Source organism: Salvelinus namaycush, chromosome 2 (genome assembly GCF_016432855.1).
Source record: "Salvelinus namaycush isolate Seneca chromosome 2, SaNama_1.0, whole genome shotgun sequence".
Taxonomy (NCBI): domain Eukaryota; kingdom Metazoa; phylum Chordata; class Actinopteri; order Salmoniformes; family Salmonidae; genus Salvelinus; species Salvelinus namaycush.
The window spans coordinates 48,329,065-48,354,224 of NC_052308.1; the positions used below are offsets into that span (position 1 = coordinate 48,329,065).

The 25,160-nt window shown below is 45.1% G+C and overlaps 2 protein-coding genes across 2 annotated transcripts; both read right to left on the reverse strand.

Moving 5' to 3' along the window:
• Positions 1-2,287: 2,287 nt before the first annotated feature.
• On the reverse strand, positions 2,288-2,893 carry LOC120026376 (twist-related protein 2-like). Its single transcript, XM_038971226.1, has one exon. It carries the CDS (start codon positions 2,891-2,893, stop codon positions 2,288-2,290), a length of 606 nt encoding a protein of 201 aa, XP_038827154.1.
• A 10,604-nt stretch (positions 2,894-13,497) lies between these two features.
• On the reverse strand, positions 13,498-24,576 carry LOC120064259 (heme transporter hrg1-A-like). The gene is made up of 3 exons (XM_039014699.1): positions 24,321-24,576; positions 15,853-16,020; positions 13,498-15,354 (listed from the first exon to the last, which is right to left on the reverse strand). The coding sequence occupies exons 1-3, from the start codon at positions 24,448-24,450 to the stop codon at positions 15,218-15,220; spliced, it is 435 nt and encodes a 144-aa protein (XP_038870627.1). The 5' UTR covers positions 24,451-24,576; the 3' UTR covers positions 13,498-15,217.
• Between the last annotated feature and the right edge of the window lie 584 nt (positions 24,577-25,160).

The window sequence follows — 25,160 nt, forward strand, 5'->3', positions numbered from 1 at the left end:
ACACGCACGCAAACACACACACACATGCACATATATATATACATTGGCTCACGCACACACACACCATCAAACTCTCCCTTGGCACATACACCTTCCTAATGCTTCACAACTGTTTCCAATCTAAAGGTTCCTGCTTGTCTGGGACCCGGCAGGGCCTGATTGCACGACACTGGATACAAGATCCTGGAAGAGAAAGGGCAAGGCTGCAGGGGAGAAAAGGAGAGAGGGAGGGAGAGCTGCTTTTTCTCTTTCCTTGCCTTTCCCTCTCTTTATTTCGCCTGATATACCTGTGCAGGACCCCAGTTTCTGTTTTCTCTGTTCTAGTCTGCCTGAGGTATGTTAGATAAAGCTCTGGATAAAAATACTTAAAAAGTACAACAATTTTGTTAAGACTGAGTCCATGGTAAAAAAAAAACGAACACATTCAACGATCGTTGATGTACTTAACAATTTTTCGTTGTTGAAAATGTTATATGATATTATATATATATATATATTTGCGCAATTAAAGTGTTATATTGTCACTATAACAATAATTTGATTTTCAGGTAGTGGGCTACTGCTATTTATTATGTAAAACAGAAAATTATAGTCAGGCATTCTCTTTTCTTATCTTAAGAGTACACCAAGACAGATAGCTAAATATTTATATTTATGTATTTAAAGTGTAAAATGATTCAGTGTTATGCAAATTTGTTACATTTTACAGTAACATTTTTCATTAAAATGCTTTTTCTTTGAAATACAACATTTCGTAGCAACGATATTTGTGTAACTTAAATATTATTGTTTTAATGTTTAGCCAATTTGATTGATAATACATTCTATGATAAAAGGAGACAATTATTATACTATAATTACTGTATATAAATAATTTGATATGAATGAAAATAGTATTTTTTTAATGTTTGGCATCTTGTCAGAATTGTCAAACTGCACACCATATGTTGAAATAAAAATTAGAAAGCAAATTTAATACTATATATTGTAATTATGATCCCACATTACTAGGTGTTATAATTTGTAATTTAGGCTAGTATACAAATACTCTTGTTTCATAATTTGTCATTCTGTTTGAACTATGTTGTTACTTTTTTATTATGTTAAAAAATATATACATTTTTTAAAGTTATACAATAGTTACCAACATACAGAGATCTGCATGCACTTACGCACAACTGCAGTGGACATGTGACAGTCTGATATGTATCAAATACATTTACCCACTGATCGATTAGGAATAGGCTATACCTTTTGATCTATTGTGCACATTTTGCCATATTAAATTAAAAACAACATGCATTATTTCCTACTCATTCCCACTTACCACCTAATGTAACTAAACTTGAATCAAAACGAATAAAAACAGCTTTCCTTAGAGGAAGATGCAAATTAATATCTGAACATTACAGAAGACTCGCTTTTCTAAACATGCTGGAGGTCGGAGATCCTAATTTGTTTGGCAATGTTTACTAAGGTTAGCTTGCTAACCATCCTGCATTGGGAATCACCCTAAGGGCCACTTGGTTGGTTAAATGTCATTAGAAAAGGCATATTTACATTACTTCGATGCACAAATATGTCAGATGTGTCCACTTTTCTAACCTGTGTATTGAATGATAACACACGCTCTCATCATTGTTGTCATTCATGTTCATAAAAAAAAACTCAAAGTAAAGGTATAACATGGTAAATCTGGAAAAAAAAAAGAATAACAGCTCACAGATTTAACGATGCTCCTGCCAAGATTTTAACAATATACTTAAGATACTTTTGGGAAACCACAGACCTGGCTGTTTGGCCATATGTTACACTTTGTGTGTGTGTGTGTGTGTGTGTGTGTGTGTGTGTGTGTGTGTGTGTGTGTGTGTGTGTGTGTGTGTGTGTGTGTGTGTGTGTGTGTGTATGTTTTTATACATACCTGCAGGGGTGCACCGTAGACGCTTGCGGAGTTAGGGGCTACATTGTCAGGGGGCATTTGAGGTGGAAGGGGAGGGGCAAGGTCGAATGGTGAACGGGTATGGTGGGATTGATGGGGCAATGGATAGGTGAGCGACACGTTGGGACAGAATGGGTAAAAAGGTTGGGGAGTGAACAGTGACTCTGGGTTGTAGTTAGGAGGGGCAGAGATAATGTCTTAAAGGAGGACAGAGATGGTGGCTTTAGGGGTTACATCGATAGTGGGTTAGGGGTTACAAGAGGGGGCAGAGATAGTGGCTTAGGTGGAGGACAGAGATAGTGGGGTTAGGACAGAACAGGACGGATAGAGCAGGACAGATAGGGGACACTAGTGGCTGGCCGACATGGCCCAGGCGCCCTCCATCCTCCAGACGGAAAAGGCATAGCTGAGCCGTTCGTGGGCCAAGTAGTTGCAGCTGGCCAGCTTGGCGTCCATCTCATCGCTCTGCAGTACCTGGTAGAGGAAGTCGATGTAGCGCGACGCTAGCTTCAGGATCTGAATCTTGCTCAGCTTGTCCGATGGCAGCGTGGGAATGATCTTACGCAGCGAGGCGAAGGCGTCGTTCAGCGACTGCGTACGCTGGCGCTCGCGCACGTTGGCGATCACTCGCTGCGTGTGCAGGTCCTCGAAGGGCTCGCCGCCCGAGCCTAAGCCGAGGCCGCTGGAGCCCAGCGAGGACGGGGCCACACACACCACCGCCGTGGGGGAGTTCTGTTGCTTCTTCTGCCGCTTGGGCCCCGACGGAACCAGGCTGTTGGGGCTCCCGCTGACAACGGCCCTCTCCTCGGCCCGACCCAGATTGTCTTTCTTGTGGTACGGCACCCGCTTTCGGCCCCCTGTTTGCCCGCTCTTCTTGGAGCCCCTCTCCAGCTCCTCCTCGCTGGCCCCCAGCCCCCCCTCGGGGGAGTTGGCGCAGGACACCTCCTCGCGCATCTCCTCCTCCCTCTTAGGACCACCGTCCTTCTTCCCCTTCCGAGGCAGGGTGGTTTTTGCTCTTTATTTCTCTCTTTCCCTGTCTTTTCTCTTCTTCAGATAGCCGTGTGGGACAACCGTTATCCCAGGAAGTTCTGATAGAAAGTCAAAGGCCTAGAAGTCTTCTTCCTCCAGTGAAACCAAGAGGAACGAGGCCGATACACTTCACGCTTCTAATCTGCAATCTGTTGAAGATCCATAGGTTTTGGCTTTACTCCCAGTCAAAGCTTCTGTGTCTCTTTGCTGAATTCCTCACCTACAGTTTCCCATCTCCTCAACCTGCATGCAGAACAACAACAAACCATCTGCTTTGCTGGGCTAACTCCTGTCCCTTTATACTCGCACACATACTCTGGGCCTGCGGGCAGCTGCGATTGGCCAGCACCGGCTTCTTTGGGTGTAGTTTGGAAGCAGGAAGTGAGCTTGAGGTTGGTGGATGGCTTAAAAGGGGGTAAGTAGCCTTCTCAGCCAATTGCGAGAGGCCTTGTTAAAGCTGCTGAAGTTGTCCACGTCTTTATAGGTTCCAGATTTCTGCTGCTGGAGCACTCCTGGCTTTCTCCTGCACCCGCTTGTCTGTTTGTCTCTTGTCTCTCTCCTCATCAATTAATTACATGCTTTGAGACTCATAGGTCTGTTATGCACTTCAACTTCTAAGACATGAAACATTTTCTTTGTTGATTAAGGGGGACGATAAAATCCACTGTGTTGGGTACTGCATGAGTATGCTTACATGTGAATGCTTTGGTATGTGAAGATTAAGTCGATGTAATACCTAAAACTAAGTTTACACTGAAAACATTTTATGCATGATATCTCAAGGACTACAGTTTTCTATATAAAGATATATTATTAAGTGTTTATTATTTATTAAGTGGGTCAAAGTGATCTCCCTAATATTTGTGTGCCACAGTTAATATCTATCACGATACTATAAAAACACATCCCTCGAGCCAAGGGTCACTCCTCACTGCCAGTCGGGGAAAATAACATGTGGATCCATATCTTTAGACGGATTTTCACATAAACGTTGTGATCTTGCGTTTCTGTGTACAAAATACCTCAATAGAAAATTCACCAAGACAACTCACACAAGCTTAAAAAAAAAAACCCACTGTGATTATTATTTTAAAAGTCCTGAACAGTCATTGTGAAAATACTGAGTGGGCGGGAGCTGGCCTCGACTGACAGCTCTTGGAAATGTCAAGCAACTTGGACGCAGTCTCGCAGTGAAATCATCTCAAGCAAATGTGGTGGTACGCAAAACAACTCGAAAAAACATTGAAATTGCATCAATTATACGTAGGTTTTCTACATCTCCCGTTTAACATGTCTCTTGTGATGCGGTTCATAGCAGCACTGACGGATGTGTTGACTTGACAACTGCGTCTGAGTTTTGAAAGACCCCCCCCCCCCCCCCCCCACTTTGTTCAATGCTGTCTGAAGACCTAGCCAGCCTGTAACTATCTAACACCAGACACAGATGAAAGCTCAAACAGATAAGTATCTTTGCCATAGATGAATAGGGTCAATTTGTATTATATTTGTTGACTCCCTACAGTCAAATTTTGGCATGAGTAGAGTAGCTGTTTAGCTATTTAAACCGCGCCCCTCTGCAAACACGCCTTCTCCGATGTTGGTTTCAAGGCGGTACTTATTTAAATTAGGTAAGATCATTTTATGTTAACATTGGTGTATTCAAATGAGAGTTAAGGTGATGTCACCTTAATTATGAATCCAAGTGTTTGACATGGGGGAGGATACCAGTAACTTTATGATCAAACTTTATCAATGTAGAAGCAACAGTCATTTTTCATACTTTGGTCTTCATACTTTGATCTGGTTTCCTTCAAGTATTATCCAATTTCATTAAACATGATTTTGCCTGTTCGTGACCTTTAAACCTTAATACCATACTGCCACAGAGAATTAACATTTTCTCAGTATAAAAATAGAAAATAAGCCACACAACCTAGTAAATCAAAAGTACATTAAGATCAGTCAAAATATGAATTTCTAAAGAACTTTTCAAAACAGACAGGTAAATCTACTGTATTAATACTCCCATCATTATCCCATAGAAATTGAATAACTAGAATGGGTGTCTCCATTTTATCCACTGCAATCACTATATGGGAGAGATGTAGCCATTGGGATGGCCCAGCTCTGACCCTGTATAAGCTCTGACCCTGTGACCACTAAGGTGAGAGGGCTGCTAATTATGCCATCCATGCCCTCTGGTGGAGTAGACACATGTTCTCTCTCCACACCAGTAACCCAGGGGAACACACATCTGGGCTTGCAGGGCCACACCACAAGGGACAACACACACACGCATACAAATGCACGTAGAAACGCACGCACACACACATAGAATTGTCAATATGTCAAGGATCTATATCTACTGAAACTAAAACAAATAGGATGACTATTTTCTGTATACTGCTTTTTTTGGGGGGGGGGGGGGGTGGCAGGTAGCCTAGTGGTTAAGGCGTTGGGCCAGTAACCGAAAGGTTGCTGGATTGAATCCCAAAGCTGACAAGGTAAAAATCTGTCGTTCTGCCCCTGAACAAAGCAGTTAACCCACTGTTCCCCAGTAGGCCGTCATTGAAAATAAGAATTTGTTCTTAACTGACTTGCCTAATTAATAAATAGAGGTTAAATAAAAAAATACAAAATTACATAATATGAAAATAATATGCATTAAAACCAACTGTTTCATACATGAAAGTGTTGTTACACATCAGTAAAGGTGCAATCCTTAAGATTTCACATTTAAAATACTGATTACTCTTGATTTCTGCAAGATCAAACCTATAAATGTGTAACATTAGCTTAGAACAGCTGTCTTATATCATAATACAAAAGTTATTCTTACCGTGGATGAGAAATAAAGAATACGTAACATTGTCTATAGTTACAGCTGTTGATAGCAAAAATTTCAACAAGTGAATGAGAAAGAAACTTCCATTTCAAATCTTGACAATGAACATAGTTCTGTATGCCTTCTCGTGGATTTCAAATATATCAGTAGACATGAATAGTTAGTAATAACTAGTAATTGATATGAATTGTAATTTTAGGTTATGACAGATGTTATATTTGTGTTATGACAGTTTTATAGCAGGACTTAAAGAAAGATAGAGAATTCGAGAGGGGGTTTTGGAGAGGGGTTAGTGAACTCCGTGATTGCAAAGGGTACGTTTCATTTGGGGGTATTGAAAAGAGCTGGGGATCAACTCCACTCAACTTCAATCAACTCAGAATAGGAATTCCAGCAGCTAAGGTATTGAAGTGGAGGTAACACTGTGCTTTAGCATGTAGGTATAATGCATTAGGGTGCAGTTCAAATGCAATGTAAGACTTGTTATGATCATGTATGACCCCCCTTATAATGTCTTATAATAATCTCATATTGATCCTGACTATATACCAGCCAATTTCAGTCTGTTGAAATGTTGATATGTAATCTGACATAGCCTTATTATAAGAGATTATAAAGGTTTATACATGCTAATAATGCATTGTTGCCAAAGTGAACATCACATTGGAATTGTAACAGGTCTTATTTACACAACAGGCCCTTTAACATTGTCAACCAAAATTCCCAGGTCAATTCCCTGGAATTAGATGTAAATTGGCTCCAACCTCCGGGTGGAGACAGTGGATTTGTGAAGAGGGACACGTAGGCCATTGTTGTGTTGGGCCGTCCAGGGCTAACCTCGGGGTTGCTTACCTTAGCCGAGCATGCCACCATCATGGAAAGAATGAGCGAACGACAGCCTAACAGGAACAGCATGGAACACGCACCCCTCACGCAGAACAGAGGGGAAAAGAAAGAGAGGGACAGAGAATGGGAGAGGAATAAAGGAAGGGAAAAGAAAGGAGGGGAAGAGAAAAAAGAAAGGCCAGTCCAAACAGAACCAGATGCAGGAGTGTGGAGGGCCGTTTGATCTCCGTCCTCATAGGCTGATTGATGTTGCACATTTCATTTCCTTGTCAGTCTCTACATAATGTTTCACTAAACACTCCGGCCCGTTTCTCTTTTGACTTTTATTTTCGGGGGGTAATAACGAACCTCTCCTGTAGGTGCAAATAGACTGCACCATATCAAAAGGATATACAGTGGGGTCTGAAATTATTGACACCCTTGATAAAGATGAGCAATAATGACTGTAAAAAATAAAGAATTCAAATACAAGAAATGTAGAAATTATATTATTTTATACTAATACAATTACTCAGAGAAAGAGATGTTGTTTAACAAGTAATACATTTTTTATTGACACCTCAATAAACAAATATAACAAATAAACAAATATTATTATAAATATAGACATGCTAACCTCACACCATTATCTATAAATAACAGGGGAGGTTAGCATGTCTTGGGGGTATGATCTTTGACCCTCTGTAATTTCTCACTCATCATTATTCACAATTCATTCAGGAATATCTGTAATTATCCATATTAATTTGTGTTTAGAAACATTATATTCCTATTTACAATAAAAGTGACTCCAAAATACATTATTTATAATGAATTTCTATTGGACACAAAATAATCTGAAACGCAACCAAAACAAAAATCAAATTCCTCCAAAAAGTTTGTAGAGTTTGTTGACTACTTTAGTTATAAGAATCTTTAAGGGTGTCAATAATTTTGACCACTACCCTTTTGAAAAAAAAAACGATTTATCTGAACAATTGTATTAGCTCAAAATAATATTAATTTTTTGCATACAATATACCTCAGTATTTGAAGTATTTATTTTCAAACATTTTCAGCCCCCACTGTATATAGAGATGGCTTCGATATCAAAGAGGAGCAAGGCAATCGTAATGTCCACTTTAAGTTTGGCACATATGGTTTAGTTCGAACTGATCCATAGTAGTGAAATACTGTACTGAGGAATGCATATGTTGAATGAGGACGGACTTTTGAAGTTTTTGAGCAACGAATATTTTTTTCTTCTCTTAAACCCATAATACTGTCAATTCAATTACTGGCTTCCTGTAAAGTTCTTAGAAAATTCTGAGGAGAGACAACTGATCGATGGCATGTGGACCTTCTATCAGAACATGTAAGCATTGCGTAATGTAGTCCCCGTTGAAAATGAGTCCGAGAATATACTCTTCACCAAACTTCTCACCTTAAAAGTTCGCTCACCCCATTCCCCCTACCCATCCCTCCTACCGCTGCTGCTCCATCCCTCCTCTGGAGCCCATGGGACACAAGCAGACATCTGGGACCCATTTCCCCCTGTAGAGCAGGACATCCTGTGGGGTATCGACTTAGAGGGGGTGGGTGGAGAGTGAGGGTGCATGGCGGTGAAGGATGGGGGTGGTGAACAGAGGGGGAACGGTGATGTATATAGATATAGAGTATAAGTAGTGATGAGGGGTTGAGGGGTTTGAAGCTGGGAGAGAAGTAGGTCTGGGGCACTTTTATTCACTTCAACAGCCAGCAAAATAGATTTTTCCTCCACTTTTCTTTTTGATGGCTAATGAAATGAAATCAATGTATTCTTATGGCAAATCTGGTCCTTTGAAAACACACACACACACACAGTTTGTCGCTGTGCCACGTGTGTGTGTGTGGACAGAGCAAGGCAGCACCGGAAAGTATTTTTCTGTTGAGGCAGCGGGGGTTTTTCTCCACTTCTGCGTGCTAACCTGTGTTATTCCAGTTTGCCTGAGACTTATCTCCCTATATTAGGCTATAATTTATAATAATATTTAGCACTTAAGCTTCCCTTAAATGTCCCTGCTTTCATGTGTAATTTAGCCAATATCCTGCGCTGGCTCTGATTACAGTGTTTAAGTCCCAGGGTCCATCCATGGCACATTACAAACAGTCCCGGCGGAGTTCACAGCCAAGCAGAACTATATAGAGCACGTTAGGCTAGGCTAGGTGAGCATAGCTCACTCCAAATCACAGCCAAGCAGAACTATGTAGTGGAAGCTAGCCTTAGCTAGATTAGCATTGCTAACTCCTTTCACACTTGTCACAAAATGACCGTAGACTGAACAAGTGCCCTATCACTACTTGACGTACAGCACATTAAGCCAGCTAGCATTGCACATTGGTATTAATATGCAGAAAATCTAGATTTAGAACAAGGTTTACGCAGGTTTCTATCTTAACGGTGTGACAAAACCAAAACCGTGCTTCTACACCTGCATTGCTTGCTGTTTGGGGTTTTAGGCTGGGTTTCTGTACAACACTTCAAGATATTAGCTGATGTACGAAGGGCTATATAAAATAAACTTGATTTGATTTGCTGGGCCCTTCTAAGAAATGTCCCATCATCTGATAGATGGGAATGTCTCTGGATGGTGCATCCAACTGAGGTAACCTTAGATCACAGACATTACAGTGGAGGGGGTGATTGGATAGTGATCTATTGCTACCCCTCAAGGACTCGGAATGCATCGATGAGTGAGTGGGTGGATCACACTGCACCAACTGGGCATGAGGAGAATTCATTTCAATCCGAACACATCAAACGCATTAGAGTGAACCCAGAAGATGTCTCTGACCAGGCCCTGTGTATCACCGTTCGTAGAACAGAGCAATTGCATTAGAAATATCAACGTAACTCTGTAGCTAGCTTCAAAGCGCAATACTTTAAAGTTAAATCAAAGCCCCTTTTCCATTAGATTAGATTACCTTATGAAAGTTATGTTCGGCTACATTTTCTGGTACTGGTTCTCCCTATGAAGCCACTTCAAACGCCTGCCCCTGCCATGGCATATCCCTTTGTGTTCAAAACGGCAAAAATGTGTCTCCTAAAATGTTTCAGATGCAAGGTTCTGTGGTCCACGGGCGAAGCAACACAGAAAACAAAAGAGTCGGAGAGGCAAACATTGATTGAACCTGAAGGTCGGCCATCCTACTGTACTGCTGCCAAGTGAAGGGGTTAATCACCTGATGTTACTTATAAAGAAAGGGGGGGAGAGAGAGAGAGAGAGGAGAGAGGAGAGAGGGAGAGAGAAAGAGAGGAAGAAGAAAGAGAGTGGGGAAAAGGGAAAAGAAGCCAAAGGTCCAGAGACATATGTTTCAGTTTGTAAATAAAACAGTAAATTGCAATGGATATTGCTTAAATATCTGTGGGCTTTGTACTGCGTTTTGCGGAAGTTCCTCGGAAATCATTCCGAAACTGCCTTCTCCAAAATGCCAAAGCGCCTTTTTAATGTCAAAGTAGCCATCTGGTTCTCTACTAAATCAAGATGTTCGCTTTTCATTCACGTATTTTTTTGTTGTAATACTTTCTTTTTTATAAATACTCCTGAACCAAAGTATGTTTGAGGCTGAATGGGTATTTTCCTAATAGCCATTTTTTCCTGTATGCAAAGTGCAACAATGGATATCGATGTCACACAGATGTCAGGCCTACTTTAAATACAGATAAACTTCAAAATGTGTTCACCTTATATAGAAGGCAGTATATACTGTACCTATGGTATCATGTGGATATGGCCTTATAAATGCTATTCGACCTCCTATATACATGTTACCATATGATGAAGTTGTAAGAACAAGAAAAGGTGAACAGGTAAAGCCTACTGTGACTGTCCCCTCTGAACTGTACTATAACGAAGAGTTAATCACTTAACTTTATGCATAGGTCATATGCGGCGCATCAATATTTTAGGTGCAATTGCTGTTTGGCATTTACCAATATATATTAAGTATGTCTGACAAAATGAATATATAATTTGAATATATAAAATCAAAAAATATAAAAAAATCAGATTATTAAAAATGATTTTAATACATTTGATTAAGATGCGTAGTGTGAAAAGATACGCAAAGGTTTTACTTTTACCTTTGGTTATTTTTTCCCAACAGGAAATTTGAAATATTCCTGCATTTTTCAAGTTTCCTCTTCTTTTTTCAGTTTCATTATTTCTGCCAGTGAAGTCTTAGATGACTTCCTTCCTTGATTTTGCTGGAAAGGAGTCCCCCTCCTCCCCTTTACATCCCACACAAAGACACACACATTTTACTGCCTACAGTATAAACTTAATAGGACGGTCTTTTGGTCCAACCCCTTCAACTTGTTCAATGGAAAGTAATGAGGATTGTTTTTCAGTGTCTTAATGTAAAATGTTATAACAAGCAAGATTATATATTTTTTTAAATGTTGCTATGGCTACTTAACCACAACATTGCAATTACCTTTATACAACGTGACTCTGAGGGCTTGCAAACAAACCAATGTAATGCAATAAATACATAAGTACCAACAAGAATGCTGTTAAAACAAAAGAGTAGAATGAGGGAAATAGGATGAGGGCAGCAAAATGGTCTCTTATAAAGGATCAAAGTTGAAGATACTTCATTAAATAATTGGTAGAGCTCTGTGCTAGCTTCACTCACACTGCTTTCCTATTATGGTAATCTCATGTAAAAAAAAAAAAACGATATTAAAAAAGCTATTGGCAATCTATCAGCGTTTGCATCTGTTGCGTCAATCACCTCAACAGAAGTAACCAACATGTCATTTACATATTTTTCATATGAACTTCAAAGTCCCTTTTATCATACACATGTCTAAACCAAATCATACACCAAAACTCCTTGCATCCTCCCACCTCCCCTTTGAGTGGGCAAAATAAAAATGTGGATGGATTTGAATAATTGCCTAACTTCAAAGCGCAGGTTATTGCCCGAGCGTTTACTGTTGCCTGCAGTGCTGTAGGGTGTTTCTTTTATAATGTGGGCTGAGTGAGTTGGAAAATGGCTGCCTCCTTCTCAGTGTAAATCCCACTCTATTGCCGAGGTCTGTTTCTACACGGCTGACCTGGCTAAATAAAAACAACAATGTTTCCTTCCCTCAAAAAAACACACTGGGCTCCCCAGACACTCGAACCCTCGTCCCCTCATAGAATCCATCTGAGAAACATTCCCATGGTAACTATACTACAACCACCAAAATACACACAGGTGCTAAATTTGGGGTTTGTAGGTGGTAGAATTAAATACATTTTTATTAGACCATAATATGAGTGACACTTTACTTTTACTTTAGCACTGGGTAACAGCCTGCAGGTATATAACATCTTGCATGTATAATGCTTTATAACTTGTTATAACCATGTATTAGCCTTTATAATGTCATTTAATAAGGTTTGTCCATGAGAAGTCCTATAATGCATCTGATTTACACTAAATATACAAAGGAATGTGGACACCCCTTCAAATAAGTGGATTTGGCTATTTCAGCCACACCCGTTGCTGACAGGTGTATAAAGTTTAGCACAGAGCCATGCAATCTCCATAGACTATCATTGGCAGTAGAATGGCCTTACTGAAGAGCTCGGTGACTTTAAACGTGGCACCGTCATAGGATGCTATCTTTCCAACAAGTAAGTCTGTCAGATTTCTGCCCTGAGCTGCCCCACTCAACTGTAAGCTCTGTTATTGTGAAGTGGAAAGATCTAGGAGCAACAAGGGCTCAGCCGCGAAGTGAAGTGGTAGGCCACACAAGCTCACAGAACGGGACCGCTGAGTGCTGAAGCGCATAAAAATCATCTGTGCTCGGTTGCAACACTCACTACCGAGTTCCAAACTGCCATTGGAAGCAACATCAGCACAATAACTGTTCGTCGACAGCGTAATGAAATGGGTTTCCATGGCCGAGCAGCCTAACATCACCATGCGCAATGCCAAGCGTCGGCTGGAGTGGTGTAAAGCTCGCCGCCATTGGACTCTGGAAACACATTCTCTGGAGTGATGAATCACACTTCACCATCTGGCAGTCTAACAAACAAATCTGGGTTTGGCAGATGCTAGGAGATCGCTAACTGCCCGAATGCATAGTGCCAACTGTAAAGTTTGGTGGAGGAGGGAAAATTGTCTGGGGCTGTTTTTCATGGTTCGGGCTAGGCCCCTTAGTTCCAGTGAAGGGAAATCTTAATGCTAAAGCATACAATGATATTCTAGATGATTCTGTGCTTCCTACTTTGTGTTTGTCGAGATCGGTGTGGAAGAACTTGACTGGCCTGCACAGAGCCCTGACCTCAACACCGTCAAACACCTTTGGGGTGAATTGGAACGCTGACTGCAAGCCAGGCCTAAATCGGCCAACATCAGTGCCCGGCCTCCCTAATGCTCGTGGCTGAATGGAAGCAAGTCCCTGCAGCAATGTTCCAACATCGAGGTGGAAAGCCTTCCCAGAAGAGTGGAGGGTGTTATAGCAGCAAAATATTAAATGCCCATGATTTTGGAATGAGATGTTCGACGAACAGGTGTCCATACCCTTAATGTCATGTATAAACATTAAGGTGATAGAACCCAACCCCCCCCTTCAATTCAACCCCTTCCCTGGGTGCGCCACAGCATCATTGCAATCACTTCCTCCTCCACAATGTAGTTAAGCCTTTCCATCAAAGCATTATGTCTACTAGTAAAACAAATTCAAAAGAACTATAAAAATCTAATTAGTCTATGGCCACTATGCCCAAGGCCTAGTACAGACGCCGGGTTGTACAAACGATGTACAACACAAAGTTACAACTGTTGTGTATGAATTTGGACGAGATGTACTACACCACCAGTGTAATGCACACGGCTGTCATAAAATTAGATTTTATTAACATGGCTCTCGCACAGACATACCTGTGCAACAGACATACATTCCTACATACACGCAAGTGGATATACACAATGTCGTGTTTCTTTATATCACAATATGATACATGTGGCAGCACACAGAGAAGCGGACAGACGTAAAAGGGAAAAGAGGCAGAGCACAATCAAATTCATCTCCAGAAGCAGCAGTATGACGATCGATAGCGTTTGCGAGCGAAGGCACAGCAACGACACAAATTCCACAAAAGGAACTCCCTCGTTTGAACGTTCTCCATTCAAATAAGACGAGGCAGTTGGGTTTCCATTGGCAACTGTTGTTGTGAAAAAGCAGTTGTTCCAACATTCTGTGATGGTAGTGCAATCCTTCTTCATATGATCTTTTTGAAAAACTATTTTGTGGGGATGTTTTGAAATAGTGTCGAACACCGACAGGTATAACGCTGTAAGACATTATACAAGTCTCATTTCCAAAGCATTATAACTATCATAATAAATAGTGTGGAGACATTATACTCTAAAGGTAGTTGCTTCATCACATACACACGGACTCCAGGTGACAGCAGGTTTCTGTGGACTAAAAGTTCACACATGGATAACACCGATCAAAACAGTCATCCTAAAAAAAAAAGACCACTAGGATTAACCCCAAACAGGCCTGTGACGTGTCCTTTTGTTGTGTATAATGTATGTATTATATGATGTGTGCAGATAAACTTTGCTCTGTTTTCTAAATGAGTGGGATGTTTTACCAACAGCCGCAACATTTGATCGACTGACTCCCCCTTGTGGCAAGAGAATGGAAATGAATTCTCTATCATAACCACATCAATTACATATCTTGTTAAGAATATGTTCCGAGGTATATAAGCACAGGAAGATGTACAGCAGGGTTGTTATTAAACTCATTCCACGAATGGCCTAGTGTCTGCAGGTTTTGGGCTTTTCCTTTCAATTAAAAACAGAGGCAACCAGGTGAAAGGAGTTTTTTTTACTAAGTAGTGATCTTCAATCAATCAAATACAAGGGAGGAACGAAAACCCGCTGACACTAGGCCCTCCGTGGAATGACTTTAACACGTGATGTACACAATTAACAAGGATTACCTACAAAGTCATCAAAAAGAAGATTCAAATCTCAAAAAGAGAAATATTGACTCTAAAAACATGTGTTGAAGACATACAAGAGGAGCACAGACAGTGTCACATACATACGCATAGGAACAGTAAGGCATAACATAGGGATGAACTTGTGGATAGACTGGCCTAGCAGGGGTTGAGCATACCCTGTTTACAGATACAGAAAGAGAGGGGGGGGGATGATCTAACCGTGAAGGTGCGGGCATGGACGGAGGTCCAGGTACTAAATCTCCCATTAACACAGACAACACACAGGTTGCGTTCCGATTCACTACCCTTCTCCCCAAAGTGTGTACTCGTTCACTCCCCCTCGTGGATGTATAAGCAAGCGATTGGTGGAAGACATCTGGTGTGTTTGCAGCTACCCCCACGCCTTTCAGATCAACCCTCATTCCATCACTCGTCCTCGTCATGACTACTTGGCTTCACCAACCCCTCAAATCTTCACTCCCTCCCTTCTCCCCTAGTTAGCACCCTCAGGTTAGTAGCCCTGCTAATTAGTCTTCCATAGACCTCCATTGGGTGGGGTGGGGGGCTGTTCAAGGGCCCTCATCAAAAGTCACTGAGGATGCTGACGTCTGCAAACTCCTTGCGGTAGCGGTGGGAATAGAGGGCCAGCAGGAAGGACCACTTTAGAGTCATGAAGCTCCACACGGCCGAAAGAAACAGGCTCCTCGGGTCAGTCATGGCTGGGAACCACAGAGATACGACAGACATTAGAGACTCAGAGAAAAAGCCATGGTTGGCACACTGTTACACAATTCATTGAGTCAGGTGCTTCTCAATGAAGGTTCCTGTAGGAAAAGTGACCAAAGCTTCAGGCTCAGAGCATACACAAGGGTAAGGATCTCACATTGAATAACCCCATGGAGTCATGTGATGCCAGAGCAAACAAACTCTGGCAAGCAGTCATTTTGTGTGGAAATAGATTTCATCATGTGGACGTGCCCAAAGGGATTAAGACATGCAATACTAAAAATGACTAAATACATCCTAATGCACAACAAGAAAAAGTACAATGGATGAAACAGAGGACGGGAAGGGAAGCAAATGGGGGAGAGACGTAACCATTTGCAAATGAACAGAGCAAGTGAAGGGGAGAGGAGGAGAAGCAAATTAGGATGAAAGGAGGAGTGAATGAATGAATGAATGAATGAGAGAAAGGGGGAGGCGTATGTGAAACTCACACTCTTTGTTGGTAATGGCAAGGGAGAGGAAGGTGATGAAAGCCACCACGGCCAGCAGGGAGAAGACGACTCCGATGAAGAGAAAGAATTTGAGGCCCTTCAGCCAGGTGCGCCAGTAGTCCTGCAGGTACATGATGTGGGTGATGAGGGCCCAGAGCGCCAGCACACCTGAGGGAGAAAGACACAAGCACACACATTCGCAGTCAGGGGCTGGCCGTCCACAATCCCTACACTAAGTCAATTACTGACACGAGACAAGCACGTGTAACTATCGCAGGTATTTGCATAGCATAGAATTGAACTGTATTTGAAAAAGCATTGGGAGGATGAGGGGTTCTCTCAAGTCAAGAGATGCCTTTGCTTGTCTAACTACAATCTTGAGCTTTAGGTCTTGTTGGTGTAGACAATGTCAGTGTGTGGCTCAGTTGGTAGAGCATGGCTCTTGCAGTGCCAGGGTTGTGGGTTCGATTCCCACGGGGGACCAGTACGGGGGAAAAAAGTATGAAAATGTATGAACTCACTACTGTAAGTCGCTCTGGATACGAGCGTCTGCTAAATGACTCAAATGTCATGTACATTTTAGGGGTGAACAATGTAATATCTTGCTGTGTCATTGTCTCATATCACACTGTTCTGTCACTCACTCCTCCATGTTCCTCTTCTACTGTTTCATAACCACACACCACATTTGGGTCTGGACATAGCACTAGTGTATAGCACTATACTTCATGAATCCACTGCATCTTACACAATATTAGGCTAAAATGGTCTTCACTAGTCGGCCATGCTAGATAGGACAAGTGTCAATAAGTGTCAATGTCAAGGGCCGTATGGACAAAGATCCTAAATCATCACCTACTCCGACGCTCATTTTGAATATGGGCCCAGAACTAATGAGCAAGTAGCCTACATAAACTTTAGTTTTTTTCTTCAGGGTTGGTTGTTAAAACAGTGTTTGAGGTTGGAAAGTACCAAACTTGCTTCCTTTCAAGCATGGTCAGATAGTGAGTGGAGCTGAGCCACAGTTCCCCACCCTTCTACTGAAGTGTGCACTTGCACACATCCTGTCGTGAATCTAACAACGGTTGAAATTCCCTCTAGCCAATGCTTAGGGCTAAATCAATCCAATGCTTTTAAATTCATGACGGGAGTTTTTTGGGGAAGTGTAGAGAAACGGGATGCAGCCAAGCTAGTAAGTTCAATTGACCCTCATGAGTCATTTCTCGAGGGAATAGGCTTTATTCGGCTGTGTCAATCTGCCATGCTGACCCCACTCATTTCGCCATCTCATGGTCTCTAGAATCATATGACCAACCAAGCACATGCCACCAAAAACCCTAGCAAGAATTGCACCCTTATTGAATCTCTCTGTATTGGCACAGAGAGAACCACATGCTGTTATCACAACTCCACAAGAAAGATATGGATTTGGCCTCAATAAGAACATCAGTGACAGTGCACTTTATAAAAAGTCATTCTCATTCATGTTAAAAAAATAGCAAGACACAGGACCCATGCTCATGTCAGTGAAATTGACCGACAATACTAAATATGCAAATGTAGCTACTGTTCTGTTTGCCAATAGGCCTACAGCAGAGAGATGAGAGGAAAGTCACACAGATATCAGCTTGCTGACCTGAGAGGACAAAGTTCACAGCCATAAATGCACCACTTGTTACCTAGTGCAGTGGTTGACAAAAGGTTCCTTTTTTTGAAGGAACTCAGTCCAGCTTTCAATTTACTCTTGAAAGTTGTAATAGTAGAAAGCACAAGGCGCAATTAGGAAATTAGGTAGTGCATCATCAGTTATTGCATACCTTAGAGAGATATTTATAACTTGTCAGAAATGTCCAGATCAACTAGCCCATGTCAGCTAAAAATGAGCTGCACCCCATGACAAAAATGTGTTCCCCAATACTGGAAGGTGGGCCTGCATGAAAAAGTTTGGGAACCCCAGACCTAGTGGGCCATTATGTAACACATAAATAATACTTTAAAGTCACTTCATGCAAATACTAGGCCTAAGCAATTCAGTAACGTTCTAAAGTAACGTTTTTTTATATATATTTTTTTACATGGTTGTTAACTAGGCGTAGAGTAGATTATGTTCAATGCGCAAGACAAATATTACTTTATGGTAGGTTCAGGCTTCCGCTCAAGGCCAGCAAATTGTAATGGTGATGCTGAGAACTTCAAATGGGATGAGTAGCAGGACAAGCGTGCTAAATTAATCCGAGGAAGGTATTGTAGCGACCCGCACAGACAGCGCGTGTGGTAGGCTTAGCCATTGTTCTCCCTCTTACGTCTGGGCTTCACAAGAGAAGGTCACGGTTGGCTTGTGGGGTATCTTTCGTTTATTTGGCGTGGGCTACGGCCAAACAGTAGCCTGTGTAAAGTTGTGTTAATAAACCGTCAATTCGTAAACTCAACCCTCTGTCTGGACAATTGTTCCTTTATGATCTAGTCAGGTCATTACATTGGTGTCAGAAGTAAAAACGTTGATAAAAGTTAGCCAGCTAGCTAGCTGACTTCTGTGGCTAGCTCCCGTAGGTGAGAACGGGGGTTGAAAATGCTTCGAGGAAATCTGAAAGTGAAGGTGGAGGTAGGGGACAATTATGGCCAAGGAGGTGCGTGTGCATGGACGTCGGAGGATCGGGCTGAGGAGATCGCCAGGGCGTCGGAGCCCAGAGGCCGCTTGAGGGAGGACGTTAGAGTGATGGCGGCTGAAGCGGGCATGAGTCCTTCGTCGACTGTGCTTCGCGCGGATTCTAGTGGGCGGACCGAAGGGGTAACGTCGACGCGGCGGGACGAGGAATCTGGGGCTCAGGATGTAAACAAACATGGCGGCGCCCAGTTCCCGGCTGTGTCCGTATCTGTTAAGACCCCGAAGTATTCCGGTAAGGCTGATTGGGAAGCTTTTCATGCTCAGTTTGAACTGTTCGCTCATTTTAAGGGGTGGTCGAATGAAGATAGGGCACTGCAGTTGGCTTTATGCCTCACGGATGAAGCTCTGGCCTGTTTGATATTGATTAGCCCCGAGGACAGACATGATTATGGTGCTTTAGTGGGAGCACTGAGGGGCTATGGACAGTGTGTACAGCCCGGGCTACTGCGCTCCGAACTGAGTAATAGACGCAGGCAGCCTGGAGAGCCTCTACAGGTGCTAGCTAATGACATTGAGATTATCTCTCGGCAGGCATATGCTCACATGCCCCCCTCCGTGCAGAGCGAGCTAGCACGGGACCAGTTCATACAGGCGTTCTCTCCTACGGAGCTGCGCATACAGACCCAGCTGGCTCATCCTGAGTCATTGCAGATAGACTTGGAGATGGCTTTGGAGAGGGAGCTGGTGTGGGCTGGGGTATCAGCTGGGGCTTTGGTGGGGGTGCAGGGAGACAGACCCTCTGTGCGAGCTGGGGGGCAGAGCAGCCCGGGGGCCGGAAAAGCCTGCATGGGTGGCTGAAATGACAGAACTCATTTGTGCTGTGTCGATACAGGCGGCACGAAACACACGCCCTGGTCCCAGGGTCTGCTGGGGTTGTGGCCAACCAGGCCATCTGCGCCGAGATTGCCCCATGTCCACCAGAGCTCAGGGAAACGGCTCGGGGTCCGCATAGACCGGGCAGTGCGGATCCCTGGCTTTCTATCCCAAACACCATCTTCTTCAGGAGGAGTCCACCGGCACAGACGGGGAAGCAAGGCTCCACTTCCCCCAGAAGCAGACGAGGGCAAGCTGATGGAGCCTGTTGTGGTGGGCCGGACCTGTGTTGGGGACTTTTGTCATATCCCTGTGGAGGGGGTGCCCTGCTCTGCCCTGCTGGACACTGGGTCCACAGTAACCCTGGTGATGCAAGATATTGTGCCAGGTTGGACTCAGCTCCGCACAGTCACAGGTGAGCTGACACCCATGAAAGGGAAGGGAATAATGACTCTAACAGTAGGGGGCAGGTCTGTGCAGGACCCTTGTATACTGAGGTTGGACTTTCTTAGGAGCACAGGCTGCCAGTTAGACCTAAATGGGGGCACACTGAGCTTCCAGGGAGGGCCGGCAGTCACCATGGCCCCCCCTAATGTCACATTCACTCAACCCAACAAACCCTTTACTCCAACAGTTAAAGCAGCAGAGACTCATGGCTGCCCCCCCTCCCCCACATCTGTGTGTGACTTTTCCCCAGCCCCCCTGTCACCTACGGCTGTGTGTTACATTCCCCCAGCTACCTCCACGACAAAGCACTCTGTGAGCCCGGGCCGCACCCCCCCCCAGCCCAGCTACCCCAGATGGGAGAGGACACTGTCTGCAGTGAGGGAGATATGGGGGAGGAACTGTGTTGGTCTTGACCCCGAGCAGCAGGAACGGTTGTGGCAGTTGCTGTTTGAATTCAGACAGCTTTGCGCTGAGTGAGGAAGAGGCGGGTCAGACTCATCTGGTGCAGCATGAGATCGACACAGGCGATGCTCGACCCATCAAGAAGCATCCCCGCCGTATCCCGCTGGCACGCCAGGAGGTGGCAGACAAGGCTGTGTTGGAGATGCAGCGGGTGGACTTCATCGAGCCCTCAGACAGCCCCTGGGCGGCGCCAGTCGTCATGGTTCCGAAGAAGGGGGCAAGCTGAGATTCTGTGCGGACTACAGGCGGCTGAATGAGGTAACCAGGAATAACTCATTCCCATACCACGTATCGATGAGTCGCTGGACCTGGTTAGGGGGTCCTCCTGGTTCTCCTCACTAAACCTCCACAGTGGCTACTGGCAGGTGCCCCTCTCCCCAGAGGCCAGGGCCAAAACTGCATTCTCCACTAACAGAGGACACTGGCAGTTCAAGGTCCTGTGCTTTGACCAGTGCAACGCTCCAGCTACTTTGAGCGTTTGATGGACAGGGTGCTGGATGGCATCCCCCGACAGCAGTGTCTGGTATACCTCGATGACATCCTGGTCCATGGCAGCTCCTTCCAGTCAGCCCTGGTGGCGCTACGGCGTGTGCTGGAGTGGGTGGCTGCCGCAGGTCTGAAGCTCCACCCCGAGAAGTGCCACTTCATGAGCAGAAAGGAGTCCTTCTTGGGCCACTGAGTGGGGAAGGAGGGGATCAGCACCATGGAGGACAAGGTGGGGGCTGTCCGAGACTGGCCCACCCCCACCGACAGCTGAAGAGCTTCCTGGGCCTGGCCTCGTACTACAGGAGGTTTGTACGGGGCTTCTCAAGCGTCGCTGCTCCCCTGAACCGCCTGCTGCCGAAGGACAAGGCTTTCACTTGGACAGTGGAGTGTGAGGAGGCCTTCAACACCCTCAAACGTGCACTGATCGAGGCCCCCGTGCTCGCCCCCCCCCCCTGACCTCACCTTGCCCTTTATCCTGGATACAGACGTGAGCAATGTGGGCATGGGTGGGGTGCTGGCCCAGGTGGGGCCAGAGGGGGAGAGAGTGGTGGCGTACTTCAGCAAAACATTTGACAAACATGAGCGCTGCTACTGTGTCATCCGGCGGGAGCTCTTGGCTGTTGTGGTTTCCGTCAAACACTTCAAGTACTACCTGGGTGGTCTGCCCTTTACTGCAAGGACTGACCACTCTGCTCTCCAGTGGCTCATGTCTTTCAGAGAGCCAGAGGGGCAGGTGGCACGCTGGTTGGAGGTGCTTCAGCCGTATGACTTCTCAGTGGTGCACAGGGCAGGGGCACGCCACACCAACGCTGAGTCCCGTCGGCCTTGTACTGCAGACGGCTACCGCCACTGTGAGCGGAGAGAGGGAGGGGAGAGAGAGCTGTGTGCAGAGGGGGTCTGTGCCACAGTGTGTCGGGCGAGCGGGCCTGTCTGCTGTGAGCTGCAGAGTGTCGACGTGGCTGAATGGGGGCAGCAGCAGGGACGGGACACAGACCTACAGCCAGTGCTACAGTGGGTAGAGGCGCAGGTGAGGCCACCATGGGAAGCGGTGACAGCGCTCTCACTCGCGACCAAACGGTTGTGGTCAAAGTTTGAGCGACTGCGGCTGGCTGATGGCGTGCTACAGCGGGCATGGAAGGAGTCAGCTACGGGAGACGAGAGGTGGCAGGTGGTGGTCCCAAAAGCATTGCGGGAGGCTGTGCTCCAGAGTACTCATGGGGGGGTGGGGACTGGACACTTTGGGGTCACAAAAACACTGCGCCGCCTTCGTCAGGGCTTTTACTTAGAGCAGCACAAGAGGGATGTGGAAGACTTTTGACACCGCTGTGACAACTGCACAGCGATAAAGGGCCCCCCAGGCCGCTCTCATGCTCAGCTCCAACAGTTCCCAGTGGGGGCTCCCATGGAGAGGGTGGGAGTGGATGTAGTTGGGCCGTTCCCCACCACAGAGAGTGGAAACCGCTGGGTTTCCCGAGGCCTATGCTCTGCCTGACCAGGAGTCAGAGACCATCGTCGACGCCCTGACAGCAGGGATGTTCAGCAGGTTTGGAGCTGCGGAGTCCTTCCACAGCGACCAAGGCAGAAACTTTGAGTCCTGTGTGTTCGCCACCATGTGTGAGAGGCTGGGTATGCACAAGACCCGCACTACTCCTCTCCATCCTCAAAGTGATGGCCTTGTGGAGCGCTTCAACAAAACGCTTGGACAGCAGCTGGCCATCGTCTCTGCCAAACACCAGCGTGACTGGGACAAGCACCTGCCTATGGTCCTCATGGCATGCCGCTCCGCCGTCCAAGACTCCACCTCCTGCACGCCTGCCCTCCTCATGCTGGGGAGAGAGATCCGCACCCCTGCGGAGATGGCGTTTGGTCGGCCCCTGGATAGCCCTCATGTTCCCCCGGGGCCGGAGTATGCACGGAGACTCCAGGACCGCCTGGAGACAGCCCACACTTTCGCCAGAGAGCAGCTGGTGAATGCAGGTGTGAGGCAGAAAAGGAACTATGACATGCACACCCGGGAAAGGCACTTTGTGGCTGGGGAGCTGGTCTGGGTCTACAGCCCCCTAAGGAAAAAAGGCAGATGCTCCAAGTTGGACAGTCACTGTGTGGGACCCTGCAGCGTCCTGGAGAGGGTAGGGGAGGTTGTTTACCGGGTGCAGCTTCCTCCCAGGGGGAGAAAGGTGACACTGCACCGGGACAGGTTAGCCCCATACAGAGGGGCCTCTGCTCCCCGAACCCCAGGGACCCCCACAATTCCCCTCTCTGGCAATGACATTCTCCAGGCACCCACCCCCAGGTGCCGCAGACAAGGCTCCAGACAGCCCACTCCCCGGGTCTCCCTCCCTGTGTCACTGCGTGGTTCCCCAGAGCCACGGACTGTATTACCCGTTCCCGCTTCCTTGTCCCCCATATCCCTTCCTTCATCCCCTGGGTCTCAGAGGGGCAGCCCCCTGCCACGGATGGAGCCCCCTGTTTCACATCTGGACACTCCGCGACCATCACGGCCACGCAGGTTTGTTCCCTCAGGGATGAGGGACTTTGTGGTGGGGGAGCTGTGTAGCGACCCGCACAGACAGCGGTGTGTTATGTGGTAGGCTATTAGTGGGTTGTGTTGTACTTACCAGTGTTCGCGGGGTCCGACATGCCAATCAACCTGATATCTGCCAATCACGGGGATGCCTGGAATGTTCTGAAGCCGGGCATCCTGGTGGTTGGCGGAGTGGCGTGGAGGGGGGTTGGGCAGGGGGATGGAGCATTGGAAGTTAAGACCAGGTTTAGCCATTGTTCTCTCTCTTACGTCTGGGCTTCACAAGAGAAGGTCACGGTTGGCTTGTGGGGTATCTTTCGTTTATTTGGCGTGGGCTACGGCCAAACAGTAGCCTGTGTAAAGTTGGGTTAATAAACCGTCAATTCGTAAACTCAACCCTCTGTCTGGACAATTGTTCCTTTATGATCTAGTCAGGTCATTACAGTATCAAAAACTTTCAGTCCCATTAAGCAGCGTACGCAGAAATAACACACAGTTTGAGTTGACACCAGACTGTTTTTTGGCCAGTGTGGTTTAAGCATTAGGAAAATCCAGAATTCCAGGTTAACCAAGCTGGTAATATAAAATGCATAAAGCTGAAAATGCTTTGGAAAGACGAAAGTAGACCGTGCTGGATATACACCTATTTATTTTTTTACTGGGTAATAAAGTTATCCTAGATATTCATGGTATAAGACCTATGTAATGTTACTATAACTTTTGCCAAAGTTGCAACGTTAGCTACCGTTATAGAGATCATGGAGCCAGCGTGGTGTATAGCCATGTCGCTATACACAGTCCAACTTTTCTAGAATGCCTGGGGTAAAACGTTTAGGACTTTAGGTAGAACGTTTAGAAATTTGAAAAGGCAAATTAAAGTGTGGGCTTCTGACAATTTGTCACTCTAAAATCGTGTAACAGTACTGTAAGAGATGGGTAGCCTACAGTGGCAATGTTCAAATCATGCGAGTCCAATGGACAGGTAAATCCTTAAAATACTGCAGTGTATACTGTTACATATTGTCCACAAAATAAATAATTGTTTACATTCTTGCTAATACATGTCTTTACCTGATAATCCTCCCATTGCAGCTGTCCATGGTTGGTTGTACGCGATGTTCCACACGAGAAACGCTGAGAATCCCATAAGCATGCCAAAAGAGGCATACCCGATACTGATGTACGTCTTATTGAACCCCATTGGGGACAGGTGACACGCTACAAGTAGAATGGGGGGAAATAACGTCAACGTTTAAAAACAAGTGCCTTATTTTGAGAAACTCACCTCTGTACGACTCAAGCTAGCTAAACAGATGATTACAGTTCTCCTAGCAGCAGGATATTATGCTGCCAACACGATCGCGGACTGTTTCAAAATAAAAGTCCCCCTGCAAGACATGCTCAATTTTGGGAATATCTTATTTTTGCACTCTAGTGCAGTCAATGGTGTGTATTCATGGATGCCAAGGGAACCCAGGTTTGACCAATAAAAAAAATAACAATTATAAAATAATTTATCTTTCGTCTCTCTGTGTTTTCATAATTTTCCATCAATTCGCAAGTGGCTGAATCTCACTGGAGAAATCATCTGAGTGAGAGAAACAGCGCACCTCAGTATGACTCAGTATGTGTAGCCCATGTATCTGATACTGTCTGGAACAAAAGAGTATGACATGTTGCTGCTGTAGCGTTTGATTGATTGATGCCAGCAAGCATTTGGTCTTCCTTGATAAAATAATTATCCAATCAGCGTTGAACTGAGCTCAACTGTGGGTTGTCCTAGTGCAGCAAAATGTCCCCCAAGGGAGGCCAGTTTGGATTTGGCTTCACACCAATTAAATGACATCCTGAGAAATATGTCATAATTGTCAGAAAAACGTGTCTGTTTCTGGTTCGCTTGTGGTGATGCCT

Bases quoted from the DNA above. Each gene is read 5' to 3' on its own strand.
- LOC120026376 (XM_038971226.1), bottom strand. From the start codon at position 2,893: ATGCGCGAGGAGGTGTCCTGCGCCAACTCCCCCGAGGGGGGGCTGGGG.
- LOC120064259 (XM_039014699.1), bottom strand. From the start codon at position 24,450: ATGGGGTTCAATAAGACGTACATCAGTATCGGGTATGCCTCTTTTGGC. The intron at 16,021-24,320 runs GTAAAGACATGT...TTTCTCCCTCAG, and splicing joins TGCAATGGGAGGATTATCAG to GTGTGCTGGCGCTCTGGGCC. The intron at 15,355-15,852 runs GTGAGTTTCACA...TGTGGTTCCCAG, and splicing joins TGCCATTACCAACAAAGAGT to CCATGACTGACCCGAGGAGC.